The sequence below is a fragment of the Neospora caninum genome, chromosome III (genome assembly GCF_000208865.1).
Source record: "Neospora caninum Liverpool complete genome, chromosome III".
In the NCBI taxonomy this organism is placed as follows: domain Eukaryota; phylum Apicomplexa; class Conoidasida; order Eucoccidiorida; family Sarcocystidae; genus Neospora; species Neospora caninum.
Genome location: NC_018388.1, coordinates 1,684,330 through 1,709,299, shown reverse-complemented (window position 1 = coordinate 1,709,299; position 24,970 = coordinate 1,684,330). Strand labels below are relative to the sequence as shown.

General features: G+C 50.9%; 5 protein-coding genes across 5 annotated transcripts; 4 read left to right on the top strand and 1 right to left on the bottom strand.

Annotated features, from left to right (window-relative positions):
* Positions 1-1,856: 1,856 nt before the first annotated feature.
* Positions 1,857-5,465, top strand: NCLIV_008910 (putative CMGC kinase; the record flags this gene model as incomplete). The annotated part of the gene is made up of 8 exons (XM_003880407.1): positions 1,857-2,289; positions 2,432-2,614; positions 2,720-2,946; positions 3,082-3,302; positions 3,400-3,549; positions 3,705-3,823; positions 4,212-4,760; positions 5,065-5,465. The coding sequence occupies 8 exons, from the start codon at positions 1,857-1,859 to the stop codon at positions 5,463-5,465; spliced, it is 2,283 nt and encodes a 760-aa protein (XP_003880456.1).
* Positions 5,466-11,879: 6,414 nt separating this feature from the next.
* Positions 11,880-13,128, top strand: NCLIV_008900 (yali0d05697p, related; the record flags this gene model as incomplete). Its single annotated transcript, XM_003880406.1, has 3 exons — positions 11,880-11,882; positions 12,853-12,956; positions 13,080-13,128. The coding sequence occupies 3 exons, from the start codon at positions 11,880-11,882 to the stop codon at positions 13,126-13,128; spliced, it is 156 nt and encodes a 51-aa protein (XP_003880455.1).
* Positions 13,129-15,591: 2,463 nt separating this feature from the next.
* Positions 15,592-17,166, top strand: NCLIV_008890 (putative tim10/DDP zinc finger domain-containing protein; the record flags this gene model as incomplete). The annotated part of the gene is made up of 4 exons (XM_003880405.1): positions 15,592-15,645; positions 16,071-16,143; positions 16,643-16,724; positions 17,100-17,166. The coding sequence occupies 4 exons, from the start codon at positions 15,592-15,594 to the stop codon at positions 17,164-17,166; spliced, it is 276 nt and encodes a 91-aa protein (XP_003880454.1).
* Positions 17,167-20,985: 3,819 nt separating this feature from the next.
* Positions 20,986-21,219, bottom strand: NCLIV_008880 (putative ubiquitin; the record flags this gene model as incomplete). Its single annotated transcript, XM_003880404.1, has 1 exon — positions 20,986-21,219. One exon carries the CDS (start codon positions 21,217-21,219, stop codon positions 20,986-20,988), a length of 234 nt encoding a protein of 77 aa, XP_003880453.1.
* Positions 21,220-22,654: 1,435 nt separating this feature from the next.
* NCLIV_008870 (conserved hypothetical protein) lies at positions 22,655-23,328 on the top strand (the record flags this gene model as incomplete). The annotated part of the gene is made up of 2 exons (XM_003880403.1): positions 22,655-22,855; positions 23,152-23,328. The coding sequence occupies 2 exons, from the start codon at positions 22,655-22,657 to the stop codon at positions 23,326-23,328; spliced, it is 378 nt and encodes a 125-aa protein (XP_003880452.1).
* Positions 23,329-24,970: the final 1,642 nt, after the last annotated feature.

The window sequence follows — 24,970 nt, the reverse complement described above, 5'->3', positions numbered from 1 at the left end:
ATGTCCTTGAAGCTGCATATTTCCAAGAACAGACCCTCACGCTTCTTGGAGGAATTGCCATTCGTAATGAATTCTGTGTTGCCACGGTGTCAAAATAAACGGCCGTGTTTCTCATAACCATGGGGGAGCAATCGATGGCGCTTCGCCGTTCCGTGTCAGGAGGGAGCCCTCTGCGTCGGAAGCCTTTTTTAACTGACGCGTCTGGCTCTGGTAATGCTGTTGTAGTTTCGTTCTGTGATGCAGACACGTCTGGCGCTTGTTTCCATGGCCTGTGTCCACATGTGAAGAAGGCAAAAATTATTGAAGAGGGCACGAATACGCTCTACACAGCTGTCGTACTTAACTTGAAGAACGAAGGCAGCTGCCTGCTAGAGATACTTCGCGTTGATATAAAGTAAGAGATTCTCTTCCGCGCTTCTTGATCACAGAATCATCGTTTCATCCAGACAGTGGAGCTCCCAGGGTGGGTTCTCCTTCGGGTGTGGACAGTACCATGCATCTGGTCACGTGTTGAGGCACTGGCCGTATCAGATGAAGCCGCAGAAAGTGTCGCTCCTCCCTGCAGCTTTATTCTATACAACCCCAGCAAGGTAAAACTGAGAGCAGTTGCGTTCTTCGATTTCTGTCGTACATGCTGGAAGTACAGTCCACGGCTAGTGCGATCAGGCAGGAGAGAAAAGATGCACGGTTAGTAATATCATAAAGACCGAGAGCCACGCGGGAGGACTCATTGTTCTGTGGCACAGAATCTTCTCTCAGCTTCAAGTTGCCGTACGCATTCCGGAGTCTTCAACTGTCGCGGAGAAATTGAAACATCAGTCTTTCGTACAGGTTCGAACATGGTGATGCGGATGATCCACAAGCCTTACATACTGACACGATGAAACGCATAGGAGGTAGACCCCGTCGATGAGAAAATTCGCTTTGAGGTGTGGCTCTTTTAGAAGACAAATGAGCTCAATGAATTTGCATTGAAAATCTTCAACAGGTGTATCTGAGACGATGGGCAGAGTATCGAGATTACTGGGCGAGCACACAGGGAAAAGCCTCGTAGTTGTGATGTCTCAGAGCACGGAAGCTTTAAACATTTATCTCAATTCCCGTGGACTTCTGAGAAGTCGTAATTTCCTACATTACTTTTCTTTGCCGCACACGCAAACTCTTGTGGGCTTCCTTCTGAAAATAATGGACAAATACTTTGCCTTGCATGCCCGATGCCACCCACCACGTGTGTTGCCATGTCTCCTGGGCCCTGGCGTACTCTGCATGCCCCCCTTTCGGAAATGAATTTTTATGGTATGTTTTTCGTCGAAACTCTTATTGACACAGCTTGGAAAAACGTTTTCTATCGTCCGTTTCGTCAGCGTCTCCGAAAGGCAGCAGTGTCGACCGTGCGTGCACAAAAGAGCTGTCCAAGGTTTATTTCCTGTGGTTTTCCAGTACGGTGTCGTCCAATGGACGCAGGTTAACGTTTGATTTCCGTGTCTTGATTCGAACTCCAGAACGCCGCCGGAGCTGCAAAATGGCGCTTCTCCTCAACCCAGGACGCAAGGTAGCGTCTTCTGTAGTAGATATTGAGACAAGCAACACTTGAATGGGCATTTTTTTCGGCGCCGTCTGATCACGCATAGTTCGCTGTACCCGGATATGAAATTCGGCGATCACATGCGTCGCGGAAGTCTGTGTCTTCAGTGATTGCGGAATTTCCTTGTTATTGCTGCACCATGGGTCATAATGGGCCTAAGCCAAGGAGAGTCCCGCCCGAACCCGCGTTTGAGACGTCTAACGGCCTCAGCTGGGTGTTCGTTTCCAACGGTTACAGAGCCTTTAAACTGAAAAGTCATGGGATCGTGCAAATGCCCATGTATATACCCTTGGGCTCTGGGCAGTATGGAAGGGTCTTCGAGGTGCGTCCGGCCGAGGGTTCAGAGTTGTCTACTGTGGCTGCGAGCGGTCGTCAATTCGCAGCCAAACTCCTCTTCCTTCCTGATTTCGAAGCAGAGGGCATAACGGCCGACGTCATTCGTGAAACCAACTTCTATAATGAATTCAGTATGTCCGAGTACGCTAACAACGAGTTCCCGAATTTCCCATCCTTTTTCGGTTGCCGGTCATGCCTCGAAGTTTCTCCCGAGTTCGCTGAAGGTTACCTTGGGGGCGTCCGGCACTGCGGTGTCCTTATCGTAGAGAAGTGCAAATCTGATTTCGGCCAGTACATTAAACGTCTATGGGCAGAACAGCGTATGAATATTTCTGCGCTGAAATTCTACGCTTGGCAGTTACTGAACGGTAAGCAGGACATGAAACATAGAGCTGGATAGTGTCACTCGAAACCGCAACAGGGTAGATGTGCCAAGCACGCCACCAGAATGTGTCTCTGTTGTTTTCGTCGCTGTCACGCGGGCGAACTCGTCCTGAACGCATTTTGCAGGAGTGGCCAAGCTTCACAGCCAAAATGTCGTCCACCGTGACCTGAAGCCCGAAAATCTGCTCGTGGACACCGCAAGGGTTCAAGATGGGGATTACCTGTACGAGGAAGGAGTGTCAATTGTCAAAATCGCTGACTTTGGAATGGGGCGCAAGGTGCGCTGGGAGTTGAGCCAACAGTGCGCAGGTAGGTACACTGTGCCTGCAAGCATAGCTGCCCCAAGACAGTGATAGTGTCAAACGTCTATTCCGTCACCCTCCGCTCCCGTGTTTTTATCCGGCTTGTATGAAGGGTCTGTCGCCCCCGTAAGCGTATCCTACGAGAAGTCGGCTGGCACGGAAAACAACTCTCCGCAGTCTGGGTCAAACGGCAGCGGAGGTCGAACGACGATTCCGCCAGGATTCAGGATCAACGAGACAGGCTGCATGAGACAGACGGGGCACGTGATTACGCTGCCTTACCGTCCACCGGATCTGCTGGTTGCGGACCCAAAGAGATACAACAGTGCCAAGAGTCTGGTGAGAAGATGCAGTGGTCCGGAGTTGCCCTACCGTTAAGATAACAGTTTCCGAGAGAACAGCGTTTCTAAGCTGCTCCTCTTTCACACCGTGGTCACCCGCTGTCGCCGTGTTCGTTGTGGCTCTTCTTTGCAGGTAGCCGACTACGGCCTTTGGTGCGATATCTGGTCGTTAGGTGTGATTATTCTGGAGATGTGCCTTCCGCAGCACGCGGTTCGCCCACCTTACCGGTGGCAGTATGCTTTTGTCACGCACGATGCACGAAAAGCGACGTATCAGATGGAGGTGATGATTTTGGAGAACATCTTCAAAATCACTGGCCGCCCTTCGGCCGCGGACCTGGAACTGGTGACAAGGTAAATTCCCTCTACTGCAGGCATGCAGCAATCACCAACCTCGATTTCCTTGTTTTCTGTTTCCATCTCAGGTTCTGCGTGTGGAGTCTGCGCTCAGAGGTGCAGGCTGGCAGCGCGGCCTTTTAACGAAGTTCCTCAGCTCCTTCCCCCAGCTGGATATGAATATGAAAAAGCTGTCGATCAATGACTTCATTTTGGACCGGGGCGGTTTGCAGTTGGACGAATTGGGACTGGACCTGATTGCCCGGTAAGGGGGTGGCGTAGCATCTGAGAGGCGTGGGCGTTTTGCTCCTACTTGCCCACATCGCTGGCTTTGTCCTAGCGCAGTTTCTTCTTTCCATTCGGCAATTTTCTCGCCGCACAAGGCAAGGTTTTGTCGGCATTTGGGTGATGTGTGTGCAGGCTGCTCCAAGTCTCTCCGACAAAGCGGCTAGCTGCGGAATGTGCCTTGGCTCACCCCTGGTTCCACGATCTGCCGTACCAACAGATGAATAGGCTCGGTCTTATCTCTCATCTTGCCGGTATGTGTCGCGCAGAGCTGCTATTCTTCGGAGAGCAGCCTGGGGCACCGCGTGTCGGGAGAGTTCTCGTGGATCACGATAAGCTTTGATCCTCCATGCGTTATCACCGGGTCCGGGTCTTTTTGCCCTTCCACAAACACGCTTGAGACCGCGCCTGTGGTGACTCACAGCTCCACAAAGCCGTAACACGTGTTGGGCTGATGTGCAGCCTGCCGTTGAGTGCCACAAAACAGAAAAACCTTTACAAAAACCTCTTCCAAGCAGAGGGCTGATGTCACACGTGGGAATGTACACCGCCCTAGCAAGCATATTTACAACATTATTTTAATATGCGTGGACATGTCCACACGCGTTCCAAGACTCGTGCTGCGATGTTTTGTGGCTTCAGAGCTCGCGTCTCCAAATGTCCGAGGAGCGCTGCCGAACTCGCTTCGACTCTGCATAGCTTGGTGGGAGTCCACAGGCCGCTCAGTGGCGCACACTCAATTCGCAATGCATGGGATGCTCCATCAAATGCTTCTACAGCAGGAACAAGAACATTTGAGAACACAGCAACAGTACATGTGTGGGCAACTGCGTCGGGTTTGCTCTCGCGACGGCCGAGTCGCCGGCGAGCACGGGACGCCTCAGAAAGGTCATCCGAAGACCAAGGCTGGAATCCAAACAGATCCGTTGTCACCGGCATCTGACCAGCGTCAAAGATCGGCCGCCTTGCGCATCCAGACTTTGGAAGCACAACGCGGAGCGCGAACCGATCCAGTTTTGAGTGGCCAGTCTTTTGAAAGTTGCGTGCATGGCGCCCACCCTGGCGGTTTCCCTTTCGAGAAACCTAGCGGCGCCTTCCACGGGTCCCAGCACATTGTCCACGCCCTACATCAGCAGCAACAGAGGACGATTCACCCGACAGGGGCGGAGAGTGATGACGAAGTCATTCGTAGTGAGTTTTCCGTAAAGAGGTTGAGGTGCTCGAAAAGAGGCAGTCGCCCTGCGAACGGAATGTGGCGAACACAGCCCCGAAACGACTCTTTCGTGGCCATCTCGTGTGCAGCTGTATTGACCGGCGAAAACTCCCTCTGGTCACTACCATTCGCGAGACTCATGGGAGTCGCCCTCCCAGGTAGCGCAGCCGGCATGGCGATTTACGCCAGCGTCTCTGTGGCGCTTGGACGCCTGGATTCTTTTTGGGGTGCGGGCGTACCGATTTCTCATTGACATACTGGTTCTTTCCGTTCTGTTCTCAGGTCCCCTTCGGCGGCGGAGCCAACCGCTGAAGGCAGCATGCAGTTCGACGTCTTCACTTCCCCTGCCACTGTTATCCACCCACTGCCCCCGAGGTGCGCCGTCAGTAGCTGCTCAGGGCAAGAGTTCCCGGTGTCGGACAAGCGAAGGGGCCAAGCTTCAGATGGGGGCAGATGCCACGAAAGAGACCAAGTCGCACCAAGCCACTCAGGACGCGAAGGAGCAAGAGAATCTCACGTCTGATGTAAACTCTCAAGAGGAGCGATGGAAGAAGGAACGCGACTGCGATCGCGTTCCGCCTCTGCTTCCTAACGCAGGCAAGGTCTTGCGCGATGCCAAACGCGTACGGCCCAGCCACGATCAGCCCTGCGCTGCTCGACAAACCCTTCAGAAGACTTCTTGATTGGACGGTGGCTTGCCAGCTCTCTGACGCTACACGTGGTGCCGGACACATGAAAAAATAAGTACTATTTACGAACTCCTTTCTCCCTTCAAACACTCAAGGTTGCCGCTGTCGTGACTTGCCCACACGAGCTTGTGCGGAGATGCTGACTTTTATTGGCCGCAGTCGCAAGTGCCAACAACGGAGAGTACTACAGTGCTTCTGAAGCAGCGCGCCCGAAAGAACGGGACTCGTTTTGAAGCAAACAGGGTCTCTGTTGACAGACCTTTTATAGCCCCGTCCCCTGATTCGCGTCTGTGCGCGAAGCGAGTCGCCAGACCGCAGAGCTTCGAGACGGCGAAAACTCGCGGCAAGGCGGCCTGTGCATTCCGTTCTTAACGGCCGAGGTGTAACGTCGCCTTGCGAACTACGCTGCCTCAGCGCAGGGAGGTGGGTGACCTATTTTTGCCGGGGACACATTAGCCAGTTGGAGCATTTGCCAGATTCATTCGTACCATTTGCGAACTGTCTTCTCCCGATAACGAAGTGGAAGATCGCAGTGCTGTCCCAGTTCCTAGGTACCTCTGCACTGAAGTTATACACGAACGTCCTCGTGGACACAAAGGACGTCTATGATGCATTGGAAAGAGGGCTGCGCGAAGTAGTATAAGTGAAGGTCTCCGCTCGGATAAGCTGCAAAGGAAGAGCTGGCCAGGGGCACATCCAGAATTAAGAGTATCTGGCTGTCAAAGGGCCGGTGAATAGCAGACATGGAGTACATGCGGCGTCGGAACACTAAGCGGAATACCGTGGTGGTACACGGGCGTGCGTTTTGGCTGCTGCCAGGCAGCGTTTTCCTCTGCGCCTCGCGAGGCACGACAAATCGTCGGTTTTGCCCCAGGAGGATGTACGCGCTAGCCTTTACAGCTGCTCGCTTTCACTATTGAAGGACCGATGCCCGACCGGGATAGGTGCCTCACTTTGCCTTTCGAGCGTTTTTCGATTACGTTGAATTTTTTCGTACAGGGTGTGGAGCGTTTAAAGAGTCCTTTACCATTCTGCAGTAGGGCAAGCGTCTCGCGTTTTTCTTCTGCCGAGAGGGGGCAGAGTGCCGCATGGGTCGACATTTGTAGTCACAACACATGTAGTTACTGCTTCTGTCTCAACATTCTCCGGTGAATCAGCTCTAGGCTCTGGAAAACGGGACCTAACCGGTGTCTTGGCGCCGCCCGAACTCGCACTGAGGCTGACTGTTGCAGGGGCTGACAGAGGTAAGATTGGCGACCAGCATCCACGTCTCACCGGCTCAGGTTCGGCTCTCAAGGTCTGAGAAGCATGCGTAGCTCCGTACGCCGGAACTAGCCGCGTGTAACATTCCCCTCTTCTGAAGAGGGTAGCACCCGTTTGGCGCGTCAGACGGCCTGCAGCAGGACAGGAAACGAGAAACTCAGACACGGGCCATCAGAATTTTTAGGTGAACCGTCTGCCTAACCATTTCAGAGCAGCGTAGTAAATGCGGAGCACGCGGTTGTCAAATTTCAGGTCCGAGTCGATCTACTTAAATTATGGTGTCCTCGAGAGACTCTTAGAGAGGGCAGGTTCAGTACCGAGCCACGCACGCAGAAGGAAGCCACCGTTTTGGAGTCATCTGCCTTCAGCTGCGTGTTTGAGTGCCACGCGAAAACGAAAAAAGTGCGATTTCGAGTAAGGCCATCATCAACCCAAAAGAGATACGCGGAGCAGGGGTTAACCTGTAGTGTTCATGACAGTTGTTCTGTTCCTATGTATACGGCGAGCCCATATCCGAGAGTTGGTGTCGTGAAAAGTCGCGAAAAAAGATTCACCTTGTGGTTCTGGATAGGGGGCACCAGACACATGCACACCAGATGGTCGAGTTCCCGTTGGGGCTGAAGTGACGAGGTTCGGGGAGGGATCCGCCACTGTGATGCCCGGGCGAGTTGTACGTCTGGAACCGCAAGATGCCGGCGCAGCTTGCGACAACGTGAGAAAGGTTCTGAGTAGGATCCTTCGTGCAGAGAAACAAACGATTCTTCGAAGCGCCATCACAGCTAGCACGCGGCTGAAGCGGGTTGCCCATTCCGAGACAGCTTGGAGCGACGGGTAGAAACCGCTCATGCGCTCCTCGAACTGTAGCAAGCACACAAAAGCGGTCCATCACCGTAGCTACGGCCACGAGAACGACACCCGGAAGCACCCAGCCACAGCACTGCCTCTTCACCGCGAAAGATGACTTGCATACGCATGATGCCACATTTGTATATATATATATATATATATATACATATATGTTTGTAGAATGTATATATATATATATATATATATATATATCTGCGTAATGTGTGCATCGGTATGCACGGTCCGGGATGGTGCGAAGGAATTTTTTGAGGCGCCGTGAGCTTCTTGGGAGCCAAAGCTGAAGTTATCAGTGTGCGCTTGCTTCGCAGTGAGGTCTGTTCTATGATATCACTGTAGCTTATGTTTCCTCGGAAGATCTCGCTCCGTGTGGCTTCACAATGGGAGCGGCGCTGAGGGTTTTCCATCACCGGCCGAGCAAGCGTTACGTTTCAGACAACACACGGATACCTCTAAACTGCAAACCATACCTGACAGTTCTGACTCCATGTCTTCAGTCTGTGCCAGGCGTCTCCTAGTCCTGTTTTCCGGAGGGCATGGAGCAGGCATCGTGACATGAGGCGTGCTCCGGCACTTCTCAATGGTGTTGCAACAGATACCGCCCTTGCTTCACGTTGTCCGACCCTGTCTGAGTCTGATGAATGGCATTGCGCCACCGTCGTCACCTCCCCTTCGTTCCGAATCAGAATGCCTTGGGAGGCGGATGGTGAGCGAACGAATGCTTGGTGGGTTGGCTCGTCGAACGGCTCTTCGGGACGAGCTTCTGAACGGCACTCCCCGGTCTGAGGCGATGCGGTTGAGATTGAGAAAGACGTGCCATTCGACGCAGAGAAGGGTGGATCACTCGAAGACGGACGAGAGCCAGCACTTTTCCAATGCCTAATCACGCGGATGAGGTGGCGTCTAATAATCCTGTGAATTGCCCAGCCAAAACGCAGAGCAGCAGCCTCATGAACGACATCTGTAACCATTCCCATTTGAAGAACGATCTTTTTTTGTTTGAATGCTGACCAGGCTGGCTGGTTTTCGCTGCGTCGGGCACTCGACGTTCTCTGCTTCATCAGTAGTGCGTTGTCCTTTGAACAGCGCGGAAGGGCCTGGCGTCGAACCCTTTGCTCTTCCCCTGTTGGCAAAGAGCAGTGGGCAGAGGATGTTACCGGAAGAGAAGTATCCCGCTGTTCCCTGAATGACTCCTCCGCAATTCGCGCCAGATCCCATTCTTCTCCGGTCTGGCCCCAATCTGGCGACATTTCCAGTAGCAACATCGGTCCTTTCCCATGGCTGGATTCGGATTTGTCAGCGGAAATTCGTGCAACTCTATCCTTTCGGTCCGTCATGAGCCACACTTGTTGACTGCTCAACGAGGAGAACTGCTTCCAATTTTCAAAGCTCCTTTCTTGTCTCCACTTCGCCCCGGGCGTCGCCTCCTGCCCCCCTAACCAAGGCCGGTCTCTCGCGTTTTGCTTGTGTTCCTTCTGGTAGATTTCCCAATTCCCTGTTTCTTCTGCTGTCGTTGGAGAGGCGTTGTAACGTTGTTGAGCTCGGCCAGCTCGGACGGGCCGTTTTGTCAGCCTCGACGTTTGCAGAGCGTCTCTGATTCTCATTAATGGCTCGTTCCTCTCATTCATTTTTCCGCTCCAAACGGTGCCTCCTTTCTGCTTGCCGCATGGCTCATCAGGCGTTGTATCCGAGTCCCAGGAACTCGACGATCCACGCCGCGCACGGCAGAAAGCCTCCCTACTTTTTTCCCTTCCGCCATTTTCCTCGTCGGTTTTTCTCTTCTTCCCTAAGGCGACTGGGCTGTCGCTGCTGTCCTCTGTGCTTGTGTCGCTTTGAAGCCCGTCTGAAAGGACTTTCTCTGCCTTCTGTTTCAGAGATCCCGCGTGACCGAATGCCTCCTCCAGAGTGAGTCTTGGTATCTTCCTTTTGTATTTGTGTTGAAGGATGATGGGAATCACTGGTGATCCACGACCACCTGGGGAAGATGTCCGATTCTGCCGTCTGAAGGTTAGCATTCTGCTGAGTATCGACCCTCGTCTTTTCCCACGGAAAGGCGGACTGCGTAACTAGGGGATTTCTCACGAAACGCGTAGTCACGGCCTCTGTTGGAGACGACGTATCACCACTCTGTGCTACGAAGTAGGAAAAATTGCACTGTGCTCAACCTTCTTTAAAGAAATTCCGCTGCAAGTTTCCTACTTCCCATCCATTGCCCCACACATGAGCAGGTAGCAGGAAAACCGACAGCTGCATGCCAGGTCAGTATTTCCTTATGACGTTGCCACCCGATGTCTGGGGCCTGTTTTGAGAGGACCGTCGTAGTATGACAGGACCCCTCGCCTTCTGTGAGGAAGATGTGGCCCATTTCAGAGAAATCTGCGGCGCAGGCTTACAGCAGGTGTCTGCTGACCACACGCAAGTCGCTTGAGAGAAGGCCCCTCTGCTGCACCGAAAATCACGGCTTTCTGGTCGATCAACTTTAAACCGAAATGGAAATCAGCGCCCGTCGCTCATAAAATAAATCAAGCAGTGACTAAGAGGCGAAATAGAGATCGGCTACTCACGTTGCCAGCCAGATTACAAGCAGTTTGGGTGGCCAGTCAACCCGCGGGACCACACCGATCCTTGTGCACTTTTCTGAAGCCCTGCGGTTCATTTGAAATGAAGCGAATCTGAGACGAGATACGTTATGCTGGCGATAGTCCACTACCTTTGCGGGAAGAACGCGCCATACAGTCGAGACGTTGTTCTTTTTCCATTAGGCACCCACGCCGGAACGCCGGCGCCTCGTGCACACGGAGGAAATCCCCCGTGTCAACGAGTTGGACTACTGGTTTGGATCTTGAATCAGTAACACCGAAACAGCGACTGCGTTGAAGTTACCTCAGACAGGTACAGAAGCCTGAGCTTTTTCCTCCGCTGCCGGATATGCGATCAACAAATTCGCATTCTCTTGAGAAGCATCCCCCTCAGACAGACGAGCTTCGAGTCTTTCTGCTGACCACTCAAGTCTTTTCAGAGAAGCACTGCGTATATCGAACATGCTCACCTTGACGCTTGAGTTGTATGTGTGTGGTGCTGTGAAAATACGAACAGGGCGTGCACCGGAGCTGTGCATCGCCGTAAACAGCCACAGGAATCGTTCTGCAGAACCATGACGGCCCTAAAGTCTTTCAGTCTGCCTCTTCCATACCCAAAGCCTCCGGAAGCACTACAGCGGACCCCGCCCAGCATTGTACTGTGTTAAGCAGAGTCGGAGCCGTAAGTGGCCTTGAGCGCAGATCTGACACGTTCTCCACCTCTCGAGACAGCATGCGCACTAGAGTGACACCAGTTTCAGAATTCTGTTTCAAGCAGAGGGATAGATGCCTGAGAATATTTGGACGCTCTCGCGTGTACGCAGCTGGGGTGGGGGGGGGACCCATCGTCTTTCGCTCATCCTGCCAGGTCCCGTCTGCGTGAGACCAGATACTGCCTGTACACATGGCGTCAGACATAGGCTTGTGATGCTCGTTCCTGACTCTCATTTACCACCAAAAACCCAAGCTCAAGCAAATCTACGAGAAGAGAAGATAGATGGGGTGGTTGCTTGGCTTCCGGCGGATATCCTCGTCTAATCGTTAAAGGATACTGCTGCCATCATGAATAGAGCGCTGTATCCATGACGAGTAAATTATTCTCTACCCTGAGCGTGAATGTAACTTGGCAATCCAGAGGTTCGAGAACTTCTGAATCACTGCCATGTGGAAGTAAAACTTCGGTGACAAGGGTTTTGGGTTGGCCCCTCCGGAACGCGCCAGCGCTGGTCTTGGCGGGATCTCGCTGCTTGATGCCACTTTGAAAGTAATGTTTTTCTTTCCACACTTTAGCAGTAGGAGAGCCGCAGCTAGGAAGCTGCCGCTTGAAACACGCTTTCGCGTCGAACTTGCTTCTTCTCTGGCTGCAACCTTAGCTTCACCCGTTTTCCGTAACTTTCAAAGATTGAGAGGGATGCAGCCGCGTTTTTGTTCGTGCAGAGGAATTAACGTCGACTTTGCGGCAGCCTACCGACATACTGCGACAGACAGCAAAGCGTCAGCGCGCCTCTCCGCCACTGTTCGAGGGAGGGCTACGGAGAGATGCGTGCAGTTCTGTGGGGCATGAAATCCGCAGGTGGCGCATGCCAGCGTGGGAGAACGAGAAAAATTTGGTTGGATTAGCGCACTAGGTTCCTTTTTCCTTTGTTTTGTTTGATCGATTCCCCGGTCTTTTTCTGCGTTAATCCTTCTACTCACGGTCAAAATGGTAAGGCGCTCTGGACAGAAACAGTTTTATCAGGGGCTGGGAAAAAACGGTATACGCGGATTTGCTCTCAAAACTGCTGTGCTCCTCGTTGTGATTGAACTTTGTTTTTTTAAGAAATGTCATTTCGTCCCACGCTTTCTGTTTGTTCACCCTGTACTTTTCCTGTGGTCCAGCGTGGTTGTTGGTGGAGCTGCTGGCATGGTGCTCTGTATACGGAGTACGCTTGTGTGCCACAGAGAGAATTAACCGGGATCTATGCTGCAGCATGAGTTCTCCTGGATTTTATTGGATACTGCCCGAAGTGGCATCTCATCCGGAGGGAGCGGGAGAACATACTTTACAGGAAAGGTGGGACAGGAAGCAGAGGAGGTTCCTGATTCTGTTGTGGGTTTTGTCGGTGCGGCAGCGTCGTCGAGGGAGCAGCTCTGCTGTTCGGGGAAATGAAGGGAAACGAAAGTCCTTTTTTCAGGGCACAAAATTCTCGATACTTTCGGAGGGAGTGGACTTCTCACGTCTGCAGCGGCGAGCGTGTGCTACAGCGCTGCAGCAGCCAAGGGAGGGGGGGGGGGTCGCGATGGTTCCGTTTTGAGGGACTGCTGCGCTGCCGCGTTTCACAACATACTTTGTTTGAGGAGATGGGGGACGTGCTATCTTTCCTGCCGGTTCCTGTTTACACCGGTTCACACGGGTGTGCAGCGTGACAGGGCTCTCAGCTGTTGGGGAAATGGTTCTCTTGCCCCAAACTGGGACCCAAATAATGACACATCCACTGACCACTTTTCGAGTCATAAATTGTTGACGAATCAACATTCGGGTTCTTGCCGATACGACAGGCAGCTGACTTGCCTTTATGTTTTTCTGTCTTGAGACAGTTGATGAATTCTAACAACGAGGCCCTTACCTTTATAAAGATACCTTCTCGGTGACAGCCTCTCTTGTCGGTGTAATGACATGCATTTTGTGCGTTCAGGGATCCATCAAGGGTCTGTCGCTGAAGAAGCACCTGGGTCGGAAGCAGAAGCAGAACAGGCCGATCCCGCCTTGGATCCGCATGAGGACTGGCTCAAAGATTAGGTACGCCAAATATATGGTGTGGTCGTGTGGTTTTCTTTTGTTCTTTTCGCATGGCAGTTCCAGTAGGTTTTCCGAAGTGGTTTTCATGCCGTGTTGGCGTACCGTTTTTTTTTGTGTGAACAGGTACAACGCCAAGCGGAGACATTGGCGACGAACCAAGCTGGGCATGTAAGCTCAGAAACGCAGAAGTCCACCAAATAGGCACTTTTGCGGCGCCTGGGCTTATGGAGTGGTCTGGACAAGCTTTGAGACAGCGGGCTTCTTTGGGGCATCGAGAGAATGAGGGGAATCTTGAAGTCCAGAGGTGCCGTGTTGTGCATGCTTCTGGATTAGTCAAGTTTTCTGGTGCACTTGACCGCATCCGCGACACGTTGTCACTGACTAGGCAGCGTAATGTGGATGCAGTCTCGGTTCGTATTCGGGCATTTCCTCTTGGTACGTCACATCTCTTCATCCCCATTGAGAAGTTAAACTGTGACCGAGGATCAACGGCTCCGTTCTTCTGACTCGTAGTTTAAGAAATTGTTATGGTCCTTGTGACGCGACTGATCCAGAACGCCATTTCCTATTGGTTGTGACGAAGCTTTGCGATACCGCTCTGGAGTAGTTGAAATTCGAAAAATCCGCTTAACAGCAACCAACAATAGCACACCACTTTGTGAGAGACATAGATTCGACAGTAGAAGAAAAAATTTTGACTTTAGACTGTGCAGTTGGACTACGAAGGAAAGCTCGCGAGTGGCATTCACCGATTGCGTTGGTTCCTCGGTGCTGTCGTGTGCTACGTGCGCGGCAAAAAAAACTTTGTGCTAAAATGGGGAGCCTCCCACTGCGTATATACGCTCATACACCAATTCATGTGCTTGCATTGCGAAGGAACCTTATGAGAGCTCATTGAAATGGAAGCCCAGCAGAGCAGTTGAGACCCGGTGACACGCTCCGGAGGACCCAATAACAGTTGAAGGCGCCGTGCGTGTGCTGTGACCCGCCAAAAATACATGTCAAGAGAACAAGCATGAAGGTGTAAAGTGCAAGAGTCGTCGTACAGAGCGGGGGCTGCCTTGCGTGTGTCTCCGACCTACTAAAATGGACCACCCCGTCCACGCTGCTGAGTACGGAACATAGGAACTTAAGGTGGAAGTCTGAAGTACACGCCCCACACGTAAAAAGCTGCGAAGATCAAGGCTTCAATGGACATGTAAATATTGACACTGGGTGTCCACCCTATACCTAGCTTTAGGGTGACAGAGTTCGGTTTTTTGGCGAAGCACAAGAGTAGAACGACAGCGGTACTACCGGAAAGCTCGGTAACCAGTATTGGACGTGGTGGTGCCGAATACACTGCATAGCGTTATTTTTCTTCCCTTTTGGGGAGCTGTAGAAGAAACTAATGGACGGGGGGCCTAGTTTCGGTAGACACGATGAAAATGGCAATGGCTATGTTTGATCATGCTCCAGTTTCCGTAGCTGACCGCGCTATCCCACTGCTACCTGACCCCAACCCACAGTAGCTACATCGTTTAATTATTCTCTCAAGCTGATGCGCATATCATCGATCAGGACAACTGGTTTCCATCGCAAGAGCTGTTGCACCATTTTGGGGGAGTCTGGGAAGAACCGAGTTGATATTTGTGTTTCTGGTTGAGATTTCAACTTAATTCATCGACAACACATCCTAAATAGAATAACACTTTTCAGTTGATTTAGCACACGGAGAGAGCTAGGACGCAGTGAACTGGAGGATTTCCTCGGTAGACACCCTATACGGTTCTTCAGAATCCTGCAACCTAACCAAACTTCTGCATGTGTTTGGTCAGTGCGCATCCGGGATGCTTTCTTGATGGGAACAGCCTTATCCTTCATATACGTCTTTGACTAACCGTATACCATGCTGGAAAGTACACACACCACCCCGCGATAAACGGATATGACAAGTGCCACGAGCTGCCAATATCTTTTGAACTCTCCATTAAGAATGAATATCCTGTAGTCCTCCATGTCGGTGAGGCAGAAATGCATCCTGTAGCGAAGTGACTCGATCATACTGGACGATGCCGTCATCGGGAGTGGTCGTGAGCGAATTTAACGCGGTTGCGATAACCAGGCAAGAACTTGTGTGATCGTACCACGTGAAGAAGAAAAAAGGCCTACCAACTGACTGGTATTTGAAATGCAAATATCACATTTGTTGAGCGTGACCACTTTCCCCCACAATGCCGTGTGATGCCGTGGAAAATAAAACAGCGTGCACTCGTCATAAGGTCCGAGGAACGGAAAGAAACTTTCGGCTGTCCTGTTGCCCGGTGTCCAGCTTGACTCTTTCTGGCAGTCCGTAAGCAGGTTGAGGATGGAACCAATTCGATTTCAAGTTTGTCCGGCTGTCTCCATGGCAACGACACTGCTAATCGAACGCCGGGCGTGCATGCATTCATTCAAGCGTCCTTTTTTGGAATGCATGTAATACGCCCACCATTATTGCTACCAGAAGAAGGCAGCCTTCAAAGGCAATCGACTTTTGAAATTGTGGTCAACGCCAAGAGAAACGGTTTCGTTTTGACGGTCGAGTTTTTGTTTGACTCGTGTTCTGCTGCCCGCTTGTTATCGATAGTTAGTGCCCATACAGCGCGACGTCGCTATGGATTCAGATATCCCCGCTGACAAAATGCAGGAGATGGAAACGCAGCTCGCTGTAGGTGTTATTATTCTTTTCTATTTGTTCTATGCTTGTCTACGGTTGAATAATGCTTTCTTACGCAGATAGTATCGATGTCGGGGCGAGTGCCCTCATGGTGCCTGATTTGACAATGGCACCCGCAGAGATGCTTGCGATAAATCTGGCCTTTGGCCTTTGCCTGCTATGGAAACTCTCACCTCTTGCCTTCCACAATTGCTCTGTGTATTGGATCGTTGCCGTGGAGCTGCAAAGAGTGTCTCCATCGGTGTAACAAGCGTCATTTCTTCAAGAGCTGACGGCTGTGTGAAGGATCTGTAGCTTTAATTTGCTTGCTGGGATCCCTTTTCGGCCATGATGAAGATCCGCGAGTTTCCAAAATGAAGATCACGTCCTTTTCAGGTTCAGCTGTATGGTTGCGTGTCTTTGTTTCGTGATTGCAGATGCTGCTCGAGGGCCAGCGGCAGACAATGAAGTTGCTGGACCGGTGCTTCAGCCGCTGCATTGACGTACCTGGTGAGCTTTCCATTGCTTTGGCCCCAGCCCCCCCATCCACGTAGAGCGGCTTTGTGTTCTGTGGACTTACTTCTTTTTCGCGAATCCGTTCACCGGCGGTCCACTAAAAATGCCCACAATATCCTAGGCGATATGCTCCTCCACGCACAGTGTGTCGTGTTGATATTCACAAGTAGCTGCAGTTCAGAATCCCTGGTAATGGTCGACCTAGCCTTTTTGGACTAGTTGATTCCTTCACGAGAGTCATATAGAAAACATTTAAATGGTTCTAGTCACCCTGCATATTTAGATACGGCGCTTAAAGTTGCCTTAGCCGGGAGGAAGTCGAAACAAGGTAGTTGACGGTGAACCAGTGGCTGAACAAACCATTTAATTGATTATGCAGACTTTAGCCCCGATAAACTACCGTTCTGGATAAACTGAGGAGTCAAGTAGGTACAAACCGTACGAGGATTAAATATGGTATGAAGAGTGTTTTGTGTGCCCTCTTTGTGACCAGGAAACTCGCTGACTTCTACCCAGCAGCAGTGTGTCAGCAACTGCACCAAGACGTACTGGCAGGCTTCTATGTTTTGCACAGAGTACGTGTCTGTCCCGTTAGAAGAAACAAAATAATGCAGCTGAAGCCCGTAGTCAGCCCTATGGAACCAATTGGTCTTGCCAAAGCAGTTCTTGCGGTTGATCGCGCTGTGTATGGTTTTTTGGTCGAAACGGTGAAGAGCTCATTGCGGAGATGTCGGCATAGCCGGAAAACGGATGTTACTACGAAGAACGTGCAGCACCATTCGTTTTTCGTTTGTAGCAGGTAGCGAAATGTTAAGCATGAGCCTAATATCTCTAACTGTTGCCTACTAATATAACGGAAACTTGTTCTTTCTACGCGTTCACCCATAACTGTAATGAAACAGCCAACTCACTCGACGGTCCGATCACTTTACTTTATCTTTTTCTCGCAGGCGATTGCGGGGTTTGGCTGAGAAGGAGCTCCAGGCCCAGGGGGGTGCGTCTGGGTTTTCTCAGTGAATGCCATCTCTGGACGCCTCAACTGGCGGCGCGCTAGCCATCCGCGAGCATACCAACCCATGAATGGAAAGGTCATCTATCGTCGGCAGGCCTGTACAAATGCCCTCCAACTATATCTTAATTTACGTAACGACATACATAACTTCATAATCACTGTTCCTTGCTACATGTGCTTCCTGTTTTTTGTCTGTCAATCCATCTGTTCGACTGTGTGTCTCATATGTTTATCTACATCTTGTATACCATAAAGAGACAAAAGTCTCACTTGTTTGGGTAGCTTTGATGCTCGCGGAAGGGGCCGGAGAAAGGTTGAACAGGAAGAACGCGATGCAAATGAGACAATCGCAAGCTTTGCAGCCGACGCTTTCGGTAGGATGAGAGAGACACTCCCATTCCGGGTGACCTTTTCTTCTCTGCTGTGACCTCCAAGGGAGTTCTCCACACTTTGAATAATTAACACCGTATACCTCAAGGGGAACGCAGGAGATTGTTATTGTGCAAGCAGGACGTAGACCATATGGAATCTTTCCCGGTTTCGGAACATCGTTTTTATTGCGGGATACGGGAGCAGCTGATTTGCTCCATGTTAATCTATAAAATCCTGTGGCCGAAGCAGAAGAATAGCTGCGTCAGCTTGGCAGTTTCATGCTGCATTTGCCAAGGAAAGTGACTGTATCGGTTGTTGTCGTTCCTCTTGTGAGCGTGACAACCTGGTGATTTGTTGTATGAACTAAATCAAACGACTCCTTTTGTGACGAGTCTACATATCGTTGTTTGAATACCTTTTGATCCCTCCTTAGCGCGCGTCGAGGACCATGCATTTCTTTTTATCGCATGCTAGATAAGTTCTGCATTTGATCTGGAAGTCAGAAGTGAACAGCAGCCGGTTTTCAGCTCTGAGCTAGCATTGTAGATGGGTCGCAGATTTGCGGAATATACACGATACACGCACAGACTACGAAAACCAAAATGGTTAAACAACGGCCACTTTTGGCGACGCTATGCAGCTCTGCGGGGGGGGGGGGGGGACGGTCTACAAGTCTTGTATGAGAAAAGGTGCTTGCGGGGAGAAGGAATTTCCTTGCAGATACGGCTCACCTGCCAGTGGACATTCGAAGCGAACATGGCTTACCTACATTCCTAGCCACAGTCTTCCTCTGACTCGTCCCAAGCCGGCCAATTCTGGATGTGCATCGGAGCGCTGTAGGAATGATGAATAGGGTCCTGGGTGCTATGGCGACGCTGGCAATCCTCATCAGAATCGGGAAGCACGACCTCATGACGTACATTCCTTTGGGGTAATTTTCAACAAGTATGCCTCTCTTCGTCAATCACTGGGGCCGATACAGACAAGGCGAATTACAACCCTTTCGTCGAAGAGGTTGCAAAATGAAAGCCATTTTAGAACCTTGAATGACATTGACGTCAAGCACATGTGCTTACGTTTCGATGTGTCTGACAGTTCTTCTTAGGGGTCGTGGACAGTTAGGGAAAATGTTTTTGGTTGCAGCTAGCTTTTTTACCGGAAAACTCGGCGTACCAGAGCGACAAAGCAGAACAGGTGCATCAGCAAGCTGGCCAGTGTGTGTGTTCGGATCCAGATCCCGTCATTGACAAAGTTACTACCGTTATTCGGCGAGGCTACGAACCCTTACAGAGGGGTCGAAGAGTCTCTTCCGGCACTGGTACCAGCGCTGGCTGTTGGGAAATCTTGGAAAATGGGGAGGGCGCTCGAGAGGATTTGAGATCCACAAGGAAACCGAGCGTGCACCGCCTCTGCTAACGCCGAACGCAGCCCCGGGCACCGTAGCTTCTTGAAGTACGCCCAAGGGTTTTTCTGGAGTTCGCAGTCACTAATTTTCGTTTTCCCCCTCCTGTACACGTACGGTCTCCTCTTCAGCCTCATCGCAACCTTCCTCGTATTTTGTTTTAGCACTGTTCAGGGGCCCCGTGTTTTCAGCTTTGTGTGCAGCGATGGCTGGTTCAAGATCACAAAGTGAGTTGTTTTCCCGCCAGCAGTTCTCGTTTTTTTTACATATCGCGGCTATCTGTACCGTCTGTGTCTTCACTGGATTCACCGTCAGTGGAGATGGAACTGTCCTGCGGGAATCTCGGTCTCAGGTCAACACGCAACTACATAACCGTTTCAACATTGGATCAACAGTCACTAATTTTGTTCGAGATTCACTGGACGTGCACGTTCCGTCGGCAGCAACCCACGATCATCGACGTCTCCACACACATCCCTGTTCTTCCCAAGAGGAATTGGGAGAAATTCCTGGTGCCGAAGAACCACTTCGGCTTTCGGAGGAGAGGGCAGGCGATCACGGAAAAGAACACATGAATGATGTTTTCTTGCCACGACAGAAGAAAACCGCGTCCACCGAGCCGGTCTACAAAAGGGCCATCGGAATCACTAACACGGATGTGGCCACCGGTAGCGGAGATGAACTTCGGGTTGTGAGCAGCAGCAAAAAAACGGAGCCACAGTTTCTTTTGGATGATTCTTCCGAAAAACGTAGCCTCTACTTAAGGCCCCCCCAACTTCCTAGCGACATCTCCGCTATGGAATTGTCGACGTTTCTTGCACGACTGAAGGGATCTCCACTTTTGTTTTACGGCCCTTTCGACAATCCTGACGAACCCACCCTCGTGACCGCTGCTGCTTTAGAAGCCGCCGCATACTGGTCGAAATCTATTGAGAATTTGCGCACCGTTCTTGATGTTCTGTACACTGCGTGGGAACACGTGATTCTCCTTCCTTTCAGCATCAGAGGCTCAAGGTCATCATACTTGAAAGAGCCTTCAAAACCGGAACCAGTAATCCCTTCTCCGGGCACACCGCAACCGAACCCAGCCCCTTCTCCTGGTAATCCCCAGCCCGGACCATCTCCGTCCCCTAGTAATCCTCAGCTCGGACCATCTCCGTCCCCTAGTAATCCTCAGCTCGGATCATCTCCTTCCCATGGTGCCTCGCGTCAGACTCCCGCCTGGATGTCGCAGCCGGAGAATTTGCGGATACAGCCGCCACCGACATACAGACACGTCTGAAAAGCGACTGGAGGCGCCTTCCGCGCGGCTCGTCCTTCGTTCTCTTAACATAAACTGGATTGGTACTGCAGCTAACAGGCTATGACCAGACGGCTACAGGCCAATGTGCTGATAGCATTTTTCTCTCTACATGACCAGCCGCTTTGGTCGAAGCTATTGGATGCTTCTTTTCTGTCCATACCACGGAGGCAACACGCAATCCAACGTTAAATGGGCGTATGCGGGCGAGAAACCTCTCGAGTGTTGTAATGTCAGATGTAACTATGCTTACAATGTTAAATTTGTTTACTTCGTGTCCTGAGAGACCGTTCGAAAAAAAGGTACTCTCCGAAAAGATGTGTCGGTCGCTACGAAGATCTGCTGGAGTTCTGCAGGTTTTTTTCGCGCAGAGGCAGCACATGCGCATTGTAGACGACGTATCCGACGGCAACGGATGTTATCTGGTTCACGAATTCACGAAGTGGAGATTACCTGCAGAAGCCACGAGTTGAAACATCCCATGATGCGAGCCAATAAAAACGTCCTTTCACTTAACACAACGCTCACTCCTGTATGACGGTGAAATAGAGCGACAGTTGCACGGAACAAGAAAGCGTAGTAACACTGCAAGGGTGATGGGATTTCCCGTAAGGAAGCTTGGGACTGTAGACCACAGTTCATCAGGAACGCTAAGAAAACAACCCTCCCAACGCTTCAGACGGTTCAAGGCATTTCAACAAGTTCTTTTCCAGCACAGGAAGCGATTTCTGCTGAGTCCGAGAGCTGCATTTAGCAGCCTCCCCGCAGCTGCAAGACCATGTGTATCGTACAGCCCGGAACAACTTTGTAATCAGACAATTTCAGTTCATCGCTCATTTGCTTGCCGGAATAGATCAGGCGTATCTGCTTCACATCGATGCCTTCTTTTTCTTGAAGAGCTTGCTTTACGTGGAGCACAGTGTTGTCAGGCTCGAAGTTGAAAGACTGCTTCCTGCCTGTAAGGGTTTTGATGAGGATCTGCATCTTGAGCAACAACAGTTTGGAGCGAGATGGGATAGTGTGGTACAGAGAATTAGGTATCTGACGAAGCGAAGAAGAACACACCCAGATACCTCTCGTACGGAACAATGTAAGTCAAAAATGCAGTCAGTACAGGAAATGAGCGCTTCGTCCAGCTCAAAAACTTGCAACGAATGTCCAACACAAAACAAATCCACAGCCGGCCTTGCCCGTGGAGCTCCCGACAATCAGTCACAGGACGACGAAATGGTGAAAATGAACCACTGAGAAGCGACATAAACTCGATGCGTGGAAGAAATGGCAACCAAGTGTTGTACCGTCGTGCCAGATGCTCACTCTCACGCACCTCTGAGAAAGAAGGGCAAGAAACACGAGTACCTTTCCGCGTCTGATACGGAGCGTTGTCTCACCTCAGCGGGCGTATCACTGAAATTTTGTGGAAGAGCTGCTGTTCTAACACTTTCTATACAAAATCGCATTACTGACGTCCAGCATTTGAGATAGTGATTGTTACAGGCTGCCGGACCTGATCGGAAAAGGAAGAAAATCCTGCATGTGACAGTGTCTTTTCCCGGGTGCATGCAAATCGTTTATGTCCCTCACATCCTGGCCCGGGTCCGCGCGGAGGTAACTGCCTGATTACTAACCCGAAGATGGAGTGTTCTATGAATAAGGAACTCCCGAAAAAGTTGTTCTCGGGAAAAGAACGTACCCGTTTTCTGACTTCTATCATATTTCGTAGCAGTTTGTGCTGGCTCGGGAGAGGTCACCACCCACCAGCTGTCAATAGTAGAAGACAGCTACAGATCAATAGACGCGCTGTTTTTCGGTGAACTGCTGCGTAACGCTTCCCTAAACGTTGTGACCTCGAGCTCGTAAACAGGGGTTCCCAAGCAAATGATCCCTTGTTCAGGTTACCGCAAACGAAGACATTCCGGACGGCCGAGCCTAGCGACCCCTCTCGCCTTCGCTGGTGTGCAACCGCCCTCGACACTTTTGACAACGCGTGAAGACCTACATATACAGCTTGGATTACCTCACAGAGAGCTTGTTTCCAACCACAACATAAGCTTTGTGTGTACACATCAAATTAGCCTTTCCGCAGAGCAGTACTCTATGCGAGAATCCAGCCGTGGAGAATTGTGTCGCCTGAAGATCTGTGCCTGCGCCCGCTCTCTGTTCAGAAGGTCCCTTTGGTCCTTTTGTTAGAGAGGGAAAAATCTTCGGTAACACGTTCTGGTTATTTCGTTGACTAGTGTGCATCGGCTTTTAACTGTAGTAGAGGTACCAGGTGCCTCTAGGTCATGCCGAGGAAGAGAACTAGAGGGATGCCTATTGTCCACCAACTACTCGTAGCTAAGAGTTCAGAGTGCCGAGGGTGGAATTTATATACATATTTGCGAGTTCGACACTAGAGCGCTCATGTACTTCCACCGAGATGAGCCCTAAACGGCCGAAGAACACCGGGTCTGTTTACCCAGACCAGCCACAGTACAAGTATGAGGCGCCGGAGTTCAAACCGTCGACTCTGGCCGACTCTGAGATCGAAGTGAAAGTGCGACTAGCCAACCCCAGTTCAAGAGATTTGGAGTTCACAATGATCGGGGACAAGTTTACGAGTTTTGAAGTGATTCGCCAGGTTGGTGCGCCTTCTGTAATAGAGCAAGGAGAGTCAAGGAAAGAAGAAACGTGCTTTCAGTGTGACCTCGTTGGTCAAACACCTAATGGTACCTCAGATGACATGTGTAAGGTTATCCCTTTTGGCAGTATTTGTTAGTAAAGTCGCTTAGATCGGCGAGAGCATAGGTTATGGTTGATGTATACTCGGTGGAGCGTAGGTTTCCATGGGCCAGGTTCCTCTCTTTGGACATGCAGTCAAAAACGTTGTATTGTTCGTACTGCCACTCACTTTTGCCTATTGTGTGCTTTATACAGGCTATAATCAAGCGTCACGGTGGTAGCATTGTTGAAGTCTTTATGTGTATCAACTACTTCCATAAAGACGAATGCGTCGACGTGACTAGGCAATTGAAAGACTACGGGATCACGTCCGGGCCATGCACTATATACTACGACTTTACGCCCTTCTCTAGTCCTCTGCTTGCTGCATGATACAATCAGAGGACTGTTCGAAATTTCTCGCGTACATAATATGGGTCAAGCAGTAAGCAGCTCTGCTCATTCAGAGCCAGAAACGCTGGCTGACAAACTTCACATCTGTTTAGCAGAGGTTCTTCGCTGTGTTTCATTTAGTCCATCCCGGGGCTACTCGACCATCCTAGGACGACCTGAAGCGTCAGAGGAAAGGACATCACGTTGAACAAGTAGGATGCTGCTGCCCCTGCCAGCTGCAGACTCGTGGACTCTGGTTCTGGGATGCAGACTGGATGCCGAACAAGGCATATCAAAATTGTGCAGGCGTTCCTGATCACCACCACACGCAGCCAAATTTGGGTGATGAGGCGAATAGACCAGGATTCAAACTCTTGTTATGTGTGTTTGCCCCACTACCACATTGCACACACGCTGTCGATGGCGGAAAATATTCCCTGAATGCCTGTCCGGTGGCGCGTGAGAGCGACTGACGTAATCCTTTCCGATACCAAAAGAGCCCCCGTAGCTGTAGATCGACTCTCTGTTCGACAGCTGAATATCGTGATGAACGCTGCACATAGCATACCGATGCGCAGTCACACCGCCGCGCTACTGACGTACAGTTGTACTCGAAGGACAGATAAAAGAGTCCACTGCGATTCACAACACCAGGCCCATTTAGCTCTTAGTTACATGCCCCCTATAGCTCCATAGTTCTCTTCAGTGACTGGCGGATGCGAGGAACGGTTGCGAACCACGAGCAGCCACGGTTGGATACCGGCAAATGCAGATCAGAAATCAGCTTCACTATCGAGAAAGTACTCACGCTACATTTACCGTGAAACAGATACAGATTTCCACAGACGATGATGCTGTACGGATACCAGCCTCAACTAAAAATAGGCGGCATGCCTTGAGTCAAAGGCGCGCCGCCACGTTGATCATTCATGCCTCCTTGCTAAACCCTTGTGCAGTTTGATGCAGATCCCTGGACTGTTGCCATTCCCCGTGGACTCAGTCCCTTCTCCTTCTTCTCTTTTTCACCATTATCTTCCTCTCTTTTGACGGATGAGGTGACAACAGCCGCGCGACGAAACAGTGTCGAACCTGACGGGCGAGCTTTGGTAATCAGGATGCAAAGATGCGCTTCCTGCTCTGGGTGCCTTCATGAATCACAAACGAACCCTCTTCCCTGGAGTGACCGAAACCCTCGGCTTTCGTAGCTGAAAGCTGCACTGTCTCATGGCGTCTCAACGACCATTCAGTGGCCTTACTCGACACCTTCCCATGACTTTCCAGTTTGTAGCTCTCGAAGGGAATACCAGCAATGCGTCGCTTCGTAGTTAAGTCTATAGAATGCTAAGGATGCTTTTTCGATTCACAGTCTCCTTGAAATAGAACAAAAAGTCCCACGTCAAAAGCGACCTGCTGCACAGCATGCAGTCAGTCGCATGCCTGTTGCGAAGGGCACTTTTTGCAGGACGTACACGTCTCGGGCAGACAGAGTTGTCGATTTTTCTATGGTGTCTAACTCTTTCAAAGTCGTTACCCGGTTGCCATGGTATTCTTCATCACTGGAGACCTGTGAAGTTGGCATGTCTTGTTTTTTCGGGCTGCCGCCGCTCCCTGTATGCGGGCTTATCACGAACATCCTGGAGCT